We start from the raw sequence: 10186 nt of genomic DNA, 5'->3' as shown, positions 1-10186 counted from the left end.
TTATCTGAAATGAACAATCATAATAAAATGCCTGCTGAAAATGTGTCATCAAACAATGTTCAACAATCTCCTAACTCTCGGAATCACAGGAGAACAGCTTCTGCAGGAAATGCGGCAGTCAAACAAAAAGATGGTAAAAAAGCTCCTCCGCCTCCAAAACGCAGCCAACATACACGATTATCGTCAGATTCTGCTCGCGAAATCAAATTGGAACCACAAATAATTGATCCGATTTACGAAAATTGTGAAGGCATCATGGACATAAATGATCTCCCATTACCGCCTCCAGAGCTCTTGGATATTTATCAAACTACTGGGGAAGTGAAAGCAATGACTAACGGAAAACCAAAACCGCCCCCTCCTCCCCCTAAGAGAAACAAAGAGACACAGTTAACCCCCCATTGATGATGGGACAAGTATAAATTCTTAATGCAGCATAAAAACGGTATTGTTTTGTGAATTAGATTCGTCATTTGTTCATGTTCAAGCATCAATTTTTTTCTATTGTGAACAATTATTTATTATCATCATTCATTCATTTAATGGACAAAAATCATGGTATGTGGCCGTGGTAAACAGTCTGAACAAATATGGAATATTTCTTGACTGTAGTAAATCTTAAATTTGTGGTGATGATTTAGAGTGGCTTACAAATCTCATGTGAAGTTAAAATAAAAAGTTTTTTTCAAGATATGAAATTAGATAGTATTCAACTGAAATTGAAATGGGAGGTAAGATTGAACAAAATATGATCAATGAAAGTGGCAAAATAGTCTAGGTTTTATTCTCTACAATGTTTTGCCAAATGGAACTGTGGTGGTGAAGAGTTCTGAGAGAGATTCATCTGATTTTTGATTATGTTTTGGGCTGTAGTACAGTTAATTAGTTTCTGCTTATTTTGAAGTGTGTTTGCTACCAAAAGCCAACATGAGATGAGACTTCCTGAATCAAAGACTAGAAATAAAGTATAGTTATAGTCTATTATATCTAGTCTTGTAAACAACAAGATCATGAATGTTTAATGATTGAATTCACGCTATAGATTTTCTTTAGCATGAAGCTTGGCACTCTGGAAGTGGTTGATAATCTTGACGAGGAGCTTTCTGCTTCGTTATTAAGTTTGTTTGTGTGGTTATGTTAATGAATGTATTATTTAATCCATTGTTAGCGGAATTTTCGAAGATTTTTAAAAAATACAGATAAAAGATAATTGTTTGGATAGATGCTTTGTAAATGAACATGTTACCAAAGAAACTGTAACCAAATAATTTAGTTATCTGATGCTGTTTTAAGTACACCCAGGCTAATTTCTCTATGTTTTTCCATGTAAACTGGGGCGATAAATAAATTTCTGGTTCCACCCTACTGTTTGGTGCCAGTTCCTTTGGAACATTTGTTGATATGAGATCAGAGTTGGATGAAAGTAAATGAAATAAAACAAAATCTTAATTGTCATCCATTTTGAAATCAATTCTGCGGAATTTTATTTTAGGTTGATGCATTCATTACTTAAACATCAGTTTTCAAATCACATTTTTCTTCACCATTCTTACCATCATCATTCAACATCAAATTAAGCATCTTCCAAAAATAATTAATCAATATGTAAGATAGTGAGATATTGTGAAATTGTTTTTAATATATATATATTTTACTTGTAAATAGTATTTTAACTTTCTAGAAATTCTTGTACCCTTTTGTTTATAAAGAGACAGTATATATATCCACACCTCTTGAATTCTACAAATAGACATTGTTATTCCAACCTCTGGTGCTCGAAAAATAGAAATTATTTTGTAGATATCAGCCAGGGATTAAAGCTACTTACCGGTACTCAATGATCAAAAATTAAAACAAAATACTACCAAAATGTATTGAAATTTATTTTAGAATTTTACCAATTATACGCAAATATGAATATAAAAGGGTACAAGAATAATTTTATATAATATATTTATAATAAGCTAGGCTGTTTATAACTGCTGTTTTAAGTTTCTCGGAAAGTGTGATGTGCCATTTTAGAAAAATGATGATTTTATTTTTGTTGTTGATGTTATATGCATGTTTTGTCCTGTTAAAATGATAGTTATTTCATTTTTTTTGAAAATAAATTGAAAAAGAATCACAACAGTTTACATAAACCAGTTTGATCAACAAGAAGAATTATGATTGGATGATTTTCTGACCTCAATCCATTCATGTAAATTTTTTGATTTTTGATTCTAGTCTCAAATGATCAAAATTTTAAACTTATACTTTTTTCACTTGAATTTTGGAAAAATGCACTGGATTCAACAATTGTTAACAGAGAGATAATACTAAGAATATTCTATTTATCAGCAATAACTTCTAAAGCATCTAAATATCAATAGTTTTTATTCAAATTTAAAATAATACATGATTATTGTTTTTCTGTTTTTTGTTAATGGATATAAGTTAATATTTTGTTTAGTTTTTTCTTGAAAAGGAAAGTTTTGAAAAGTTTTCCATAGAAATTATGTAGAAGCTTTAATTGTTGTCATGTCTAATTGTCCAAATTTATATCCGAAAACTGACCTAAAATCTATTTATTCACTAAAGTAAAGGGTATTGATCTTTGCCATTGTTGCATCCAAAATTTCTTGAAAAACATTTGATTTAGAAAAGATTGCTAAATAAATTGTTATTTATGACTTTAGGATACCACAAATTTATATAAAAGGCAATTTTAGGAATAAGCAACCAAAAAATTATTTTGTTTCTAAATTGTAAAACTGGTTCAACTTACTATTGAAATAGAAAATTAGACTTGATTTTTCCTTTAAAGCTTATAATGCCTGCTCCATGGTCCATCTGATTAACATTGAACCAATCATATTAAAGATAATCTTATCGAACTGTAACCAGTTTAGAATTTGCATGATGTGATTGGCCAAAATCAAATTGAGGGTTTAAAGTTGTCCAATCATATTTGAGATTTTCTAATCCTACTGAGTTAAGAATTTTTGTGATATGATTGGGTGACTTTCAACCCAACATTTTATTTTTGCCAATCATATAAAGATATGATTTAATTAAAATGGAGGAAAGATAAGATTTAATTAAAATGGAGGAAAGATAAGATTTAATTAAAATGGAGGCAAGACTTTTGATGAAATTCAATCTTATCAGAATTGAAATCTTATGATATGAGGTAGTACTTCAATATATTCTTAAGCATAATATTGTACAAAGTTTTTTAAACCCATGGGGTTCATAGGCTATGGGGGCTGATTAAAATTTGTTCACAAAAAATCGGGAATGTTTTTTTTAGCATCATTTTACATTTTTTGGGGCAAAATTACCCCAGCACTGTTCTAATGCTTATGGATTTATAGTAATGCATAATAAAAATACCTTGCCAGGGATCAAATCATGGATCCAAGAGAGAAAACTTACTTTTTATTTAAAGAAGTTTTTTTTAGCTTCAAAAGCATTGAAAATATATATTAGTATTGTGAATTTTTTTATAACATTTTTTTTTTTGAGAAAATTTTAAGGAGTGGGAAATAAAACCGTTTCAAGTTCAAGTTTCAAGTTCGAATCTTTTTTCTATTTGTATAAATTAAGTCCTATTTATATCTAGTCACTGAGAGTTCAGAAGGTTACTTCCCTGCAAGAGTCAGTTGATGTGTGGATGTGGTCAGGAATCAACCTTGGACTCTCTATTTGTAAACAAATAAATTTGTTTGTAATATATTTACTAAAATAAATGTCAATTAATATATATATATTTTTTTTCATGCTCTGTTTTTTAGAGCGTTTTCTCTGCAACTGGTCGAGAGCATGCTCTCAGTTGCAGAGACTATGTCACCAACCTGCATAGACTAGATTTGCTCAGCTGCAGAGCATGCTCCCTACCATTTGCAAGATACCCTGTACCCTTATGCTATCATCCAAATGCAGAGGGTAGACACATAAATGCTATCACCCAGCTGCAGAAACCCTGCTGCAAGTAGGTGAGAGTCTGCTCCCTTCATCTGGTTTAGGGCATGCTCTGTGCAACTGGTTGCACTTGCAGTCTTGACAAGAGGGTAGCATTACCAACACATGTTAATATCAATGGACCCCTTTAATATCACTTCAAAAATAATCTTCTGTCCACATTCTTTCATTGATAAATAGAATTCTACAATTATATAAATGAGAATATAAGTTTACTACTGATGACTTTGTATTTAAATGAATACAAGGCTATGAAATCATATATTATTTTGAGCAAATAAAATTAGACAGTATATAGTAAAAATATTGTTTCTAAAAATACACATTATGTTAAAAATACAAAATAATTTAACACAATAAATAAAAATTTATATCACAGATAAAAATGATGAAAAATATCTAGAACTTCAGGACTGCAAAACCTTTAACAAGTCTTCTTTTGTGTACTCTTTAACTCCTTCTGCAAACAAGTTTTTGCGTAACTTTTCAATTTCTGGTGTATCCGTAGGTAAAACAGTGTTTGGTCGAATGAATTCTGCATGTTTTTGTAAATGATCTGTTTCGCCAGCACTAAGGTGCGCAGTAATGCCTTCAATATGAGTGGTTGGAGCACTTCCTGGACGGGTTTTTGGTTTCCTTGCTCGTTTCTCTAAATCTGGATCATTCGCTATTAAATTCACATTTGATCTTTCTTTGACCTTAATTAACTCCTGAAATAAAGAGAATATATTATCCAACTGCTGGTAACAATGATTTACTTATGATATTAGTATGTAACATCTGGGTCTATCACCCGAAGACTTTCTAAGTAATACTTATTTAATAAACACTGATACAATAATAATAATAAATTCATATAGCACCTTTAATCCAGCAACTAAAATTGCTGCTCTATGGCGCTGTTATACAATATTGACATAATACAAATTAACATAACATATATACAAAAAAACATAATATATATATACAGATTAACATAACATATATACAAATTAACATAATATATACAAAAAACAATGAAACCTAAAATCTTATCAACTTAAAACAATATTACAAGCAATAACACATCATTAAGATTTATACTCTTAAAATAATTCAGTTTTTATAATCTGAAAATAAAATTGACTAGTTTTGTTTATGTTTTGACGGTATGCGGATGAGGTAAAATATCTGTGTTTGACTTGAGCTGTTTTTTAAAAGATGGTAAGGTGTAAATTTTTCTTAGATTAGAGGGTAGATTATTCCATAGATATCGGGCAGCATATTAGAAAGCAAATAGCAGATAAGATTGTCTGGAGCGTAGATTATCTTCTGGGCTATAAGGCTTAACAAGGTCTTCCAAGTAATGAGGTGCAATATCTACATTTATGCTTGAGCATGTCATTGATGGAATTTTACATTTAATTCTTTTAGTTAAAGGGAACCAGTGACAGCAGTAATATGTACCCACGGTTTAGTTCTTGATACTATTCTGGCTGCTTTGTTCTGAATTTTTTGAAGTTGATCAAGTCACAAGAGAATTCACTACCAACTTAGCGGTTTCATTATTGATCATGTTCCTAATTTTACCAATATTATACAAATAAAAGTTAATAGTTTTACAAATTGTGTAATATGATCTATATAAGTACATACTATCTCCTAAGTATTAATCAGATAACATTATCCCTGTTGCAACTCATTTTAACTTACCAGGACACTCTATAGCCCACGTCACAGTAACTGGTGTCGCCCACCTCTATGGAGGTGAGTCTAATAGGAAACGCAGTGAGATGAATATTATTCATCGTCTTGGAGCCTTAGCACCTGCAGGGATGAACAAACAGTTCTCATATTTCTGTGACCTATATCTTTTGAGTTTATTATCTCCCTTGAGAAACTTATTTTCTTTCATCTAAGCTGAATATTTTGTGTTGTTCTTCGTAGAGATAGCACCTTTCTCGCTTTTTTGTTTTTTTACGCTTGATAAAGGGATTAGTCCCGAAACGTAGCTACATTTACTCTAATTGTATCGACTTTTTACCTACTATTTGCACGTTATCGTGTGATTTATTTTTTCTTTTATTATCAGTCGACTAGTCATTTTATTTTTATAGTTTTAAAAACATAATTAATGTAAGAGTTCATTGACAGATTATAATCAAAAAATACACCAAGATTGTATGACATATTTGATTCACAGATATTTATTGAGTTATGTTTACCAGGTTTCATCCCATTCCTATTTTCGTTAGTTCAGTCTAATTGTCATTCAGCTGATTTAATGATAAATATAATTGGGTGGTGTCATCAGTGTATAAATGATATCCCAGATTACAGTTTCTTATTATATCACGAGGTCATGTATAAACTGAGAAAAGTAGAGGACCAAGATCCTTGGGAAACACTATACTTATGCAGTTGGGTCAGAAGCACTATTTACAATCACTATTGACTGAGTCTGGTCATGTAGTTTTCAGAGCACTACCTTGGATTCCAAACCTTTCTTGTAATCGCGTTATTAAAATGGATTGGTCTACAATATCAAATGCTGCACTCAGTTCTAATAACACTAACACCACAACGTTTTCTGGACAACAATATTAATTTAGACATTAATTCTGCAATGTGCTGTGGTGTTTCTTATAAGCTGATTGTTCTTATTGACATGCTAAATAACATTCTGGCACATTTAAAAACCATGACTTACCTTCATGGTTTGTTTCACTGATGTAATTTATTGCATCTAAGAACATGCTTAATAATATTCTGGTGCTCATTTTATAAACAGGACTTACCTTCATGGTTTGTTTGGCTGTGGTAACTTTATTGATGACTGTTCGCTCACTCACAGCTTTCTCATCAAATAACTGGCCACATTTCTTAACATATAATTGTCTAAAAAATAATTTTAAAACATCCAGAAATTTAACTTCCTATTTCTGTCTTAAATAAATAGAACTACACTGAATTCATTAAACATAAATAAGACATTTTTCATACCAAAAGGCCTCTAACTTTCATAAGATACAAAAGTAATTCACTGAATTTCAATATGGTTCAATGAAGATAAGGACATTATTCTAATTTTACCGTAATTCTGTATTTTGTCTCATCAAATCATCTATTTTTTGCCGATATTTATCATCGATGATCTGAACTTTGTCTTGAAACTGTTCTTCATATTCTAACAGATGTACTTTCTGACAAAAGAATAAAACCTAAATCATACTTAATGTTAAAAATTGTAAGCCCCTCTGATGTGAATCACTGATAGGGGGAAACTCTGTTGGAAATCTGAAGATATTATCTTGACCTATGGATGAACCCTGGACCTTTAGTTTATTGAGCCACTAAAGCTCCTTGAAGCTAATAAAAATAGGCAAAGTCATATAGTGTTCCATGAGGGAACTTTTGCCAGGACAGCATCAAATACTCCTTGGAGTAAAACTGTAAAGGGATTTTGAATAATCACTGTAGAAAACAGTGTCTTAGGTTATGTACCACTGGAAAAACCATATGCTTTAAATATCAGTCCAACTGACATACATTGATAACCAGTTTGAAAAATCCAAAGTGTATCATTTGTAGCACGATTGACATGGAGAAAACTCTATTACTTGTTGAATCATGCTACAGACAACAACAAGCTCATACTTACAGTATCAGTCAGTTGTCTGTTGGTTATATTTAGTTGGCTACTAGTTTCCAAATAACTAGCTTTAACTTGGGCTAACTCAGCTTTTACTTCCTAAAGAAAAAAAAGCAAGCATTACATTACTGTTTTAACAAATTTTGTGTAACCCATTTGATTATTGACTATCAAGATTTGTTACAGTTTTGGTTTGTTACTGTTTTAACTGGATACCCTCTTGGCACAATGGAAGTTTTTTCAACGTCACTTAGTGTTTGTAAACCTACCTCTAGCTCAGCATTCAATCTTTGAGATCTTTCAAGGTCAGCTGCAGCAGTTGCGTATCTTCGTATCATAGCCTGCAATATTATTTGTTTCAGATTCAAAACAATCATTATGAGAAGCATAAAATAACCTTAGTATAATTTGAATTGAAATATGTAGTTATGTCTTATTTTTCTACAACTGATTGGGATAATTGTCATAGAATGTGTCTTGCAGTGTACAATGAGGAAAATAATGCCAAAACATCTTTATAAGCCAACTTTTTTTTCTGAAACATCTAGTGAACTACCTCAATTTCCTTTTTATGTTCTCTCCTCATGACCTCTTTCTGGCGTTGAAATTCTTGTTTTAAATTAGACTTATCAGACGTCTTTTCTTGTTGAACTTTGCTTTCTGAAATGAGAATTAAAGATAAATCATCAGACTAGACTGTCATTTTTATACTCAAATTTATGAAAACTATACACTAAAATCTAGAAAAATATGTCTCTTAATTTATCTGTCTTAACTAAATAAATCCAGCAGATAAATTTTTAACCACAAAACTTATGAAGTTTGTCATGCTCTTTCGGAGGTGAAAGAAAACCACTCTGCGGAATTTAGCAAAATAAATGCGGAATTGTAGAGAAATATGTCTCCTAAGAATTCTAAAGGTTTCAACTAAAAACATAGACTATTATGAGACCTAGCACCAAAACTAGTTAAAGCTACTTACTTTGTACAATTTGTATTCTTCCTTTCAACTAAATATTTTGAAACAATTAACAACACAAGATATATGGATATATTACTTCTAGGTTTATTACATACTACATACATTTTACTTGATCCACATAACTTGTGTTCTTAATGTTCCTATTTCTATATGTCTTACAAAGATTATCTTAAAACAGATTCAGTTTGATCAAGTAGATACATAGATGTAAATATCATACTTTAGAAATCTTTAGAGCATACTGTTCCTTTAACAGTTTACTTTGGGAAATGAAACTTACTGAATTCAACCAAAGCATCAGTTTTTTCCGATTCTAGTTGTTGTTTAAGTTCCTCTTCTTTCTGGCTCCATTTCAACTCCATTTCCTGTTCCAATGTTCCTTTATACGACTCAAACGCCCCCTGTAGGAATTCAATTTCAGTCACCATTTTATCTGGAAAATATAACAAGAAAATCAGAAATCCTCATTTTATTTTTTGTCCTGTCCCATAGGATCTGATGTAAAAAGGCTCTAGTCATTGTTAAAAAGAACTTATATCAAACAGTCTTGGTCTGCAAATATCAAAAGTGCTTTTACAAATACCTTCTTTGACAAACTTGAGTAATTGACTGCATACTTACGAATCTGTTGGTCCGATTTCTCTTTAAAATCATTAAATTCTTGTTCTTTTACATTTTCTAAATTCTTCAAGTTATATTTATGTTCTGATTTTAACTCTCTGAAAAATGGAATCATCTTATAGAGCTCAATTTCAAAAACAGTTTTTATCACACATCAGATTTCCATTCTGAGACATATCAAGGGTACCTGCATATACATTATTTCTTTGAAGGTTCTATTCTTCACACAGTCAATTTTGATGTTGGATGGAAAAACTAAAAACTAAATGATACAGCTCCTATCTAACTGAGAAGAGCCAAGGTGCAAGTCAGAGAGGCCCAGAAAAAACCTTTGGATTGGACAATAACTCAAGGCCCTATAGACTGTTACCATTAGGGAAATCTGCTGGAAATCAGTAATATTAAGCTATTTCCCTCATGGTATATTGCACAAAGTTTCAAAGTAAGATTGGTTAAACCAATGGCGAATCTGAAGTATAAGCAAATGAAATAAAGCTCTCTCTATGAGCAAAAACAGTTGCTTACTTGATTTGATGTTTGTGTTGATTAGCTAAATCTTCCAATCTATCTTTTAAATATTCTTCACTCTGAAAAATGAGAAAAAATCATAAGGAAGTCAATACAATGTTAAGATGTCAAAATAGTGTTCAGCTGATATCAAAACAATGTTCAATAGTCAAAACAATATTTGGCTGAAATCAGAACAATATGGAGAAGTCAAAAAATTATTGAAAAGTCAAACAATAGGGAAATCAAAATGATGTGGAGAAATCAAAATGATGTGGATGTGTCAAAACAATATTGAGAAATCAAAACAATAGGGAAATCAAAACAATTGGGAAATCCAAATAATGTGGAGATGTCAAAACAATATCGAGAAGAAAAATCTGTATTGAGAAGTCAAAACAATGTTGTGAAGTAAAAACAATGTTGTGAAGTCAAAACAATCATGAGAAGTCGAGACAATATTGAGAGAGCAAAAAAATGTT

The 10186-nt window shown here is 31.0% G+C and overlaps 1 protein-coding gene across 1 annotated transcript; it reads right to left on the bottom strand.

Annotated features, from left to right (window-relative positions):
• Positions 1–4073: 4073 nt before the first annotated feature.
• On the bottom strand, positions 4074–9782 carry LOTGIDRAFT_205203 (hypothetical protein). The gene is made up of 9 exons (XM_009050290.1): positions 9723–9782; positions 9198–9295; positions 8857–9009; positions 8151–8254; positions 7864–7935; positions 7604–7693; positions 7036–7145; positions 6741–6840; positions 4074–4673 (listed from the first exon to the last, which is right to left on the bottom strand). Exons 3-9 carry the CDS (start codon positions 9002–9004, stop codon positions 4371–4373), a joined length of 927 nt encoding a protein of 308 aa, XP_009048538.1. The 5' UTR covers positions 9005–9009; positions 9198–9295; positions 9723–9782; the 3' UTR covers positions 4074–4370.
• Between the last annotated feature and the right edge of the window lie 404 nt (positions 9783–10186).

Source organism: Lottia gigantea (genome assembly GCF_000327385.1).
Source record: "Lottia gigantea unplaced genomic scaffold LOTGIsca_149, whole genome shotgun sequence".
NCBI classification, from domain to species: Eukaryota; Metazoa; Mollusca; class Gastropoda; family Lottiidae; genus Lottia; species Lottia gigantea.
The sequence above is the reverse complement of the archived record's forward strand: the minus strand, read 5'-3'. Positions and strand labels throughout refer to the sequence as shown.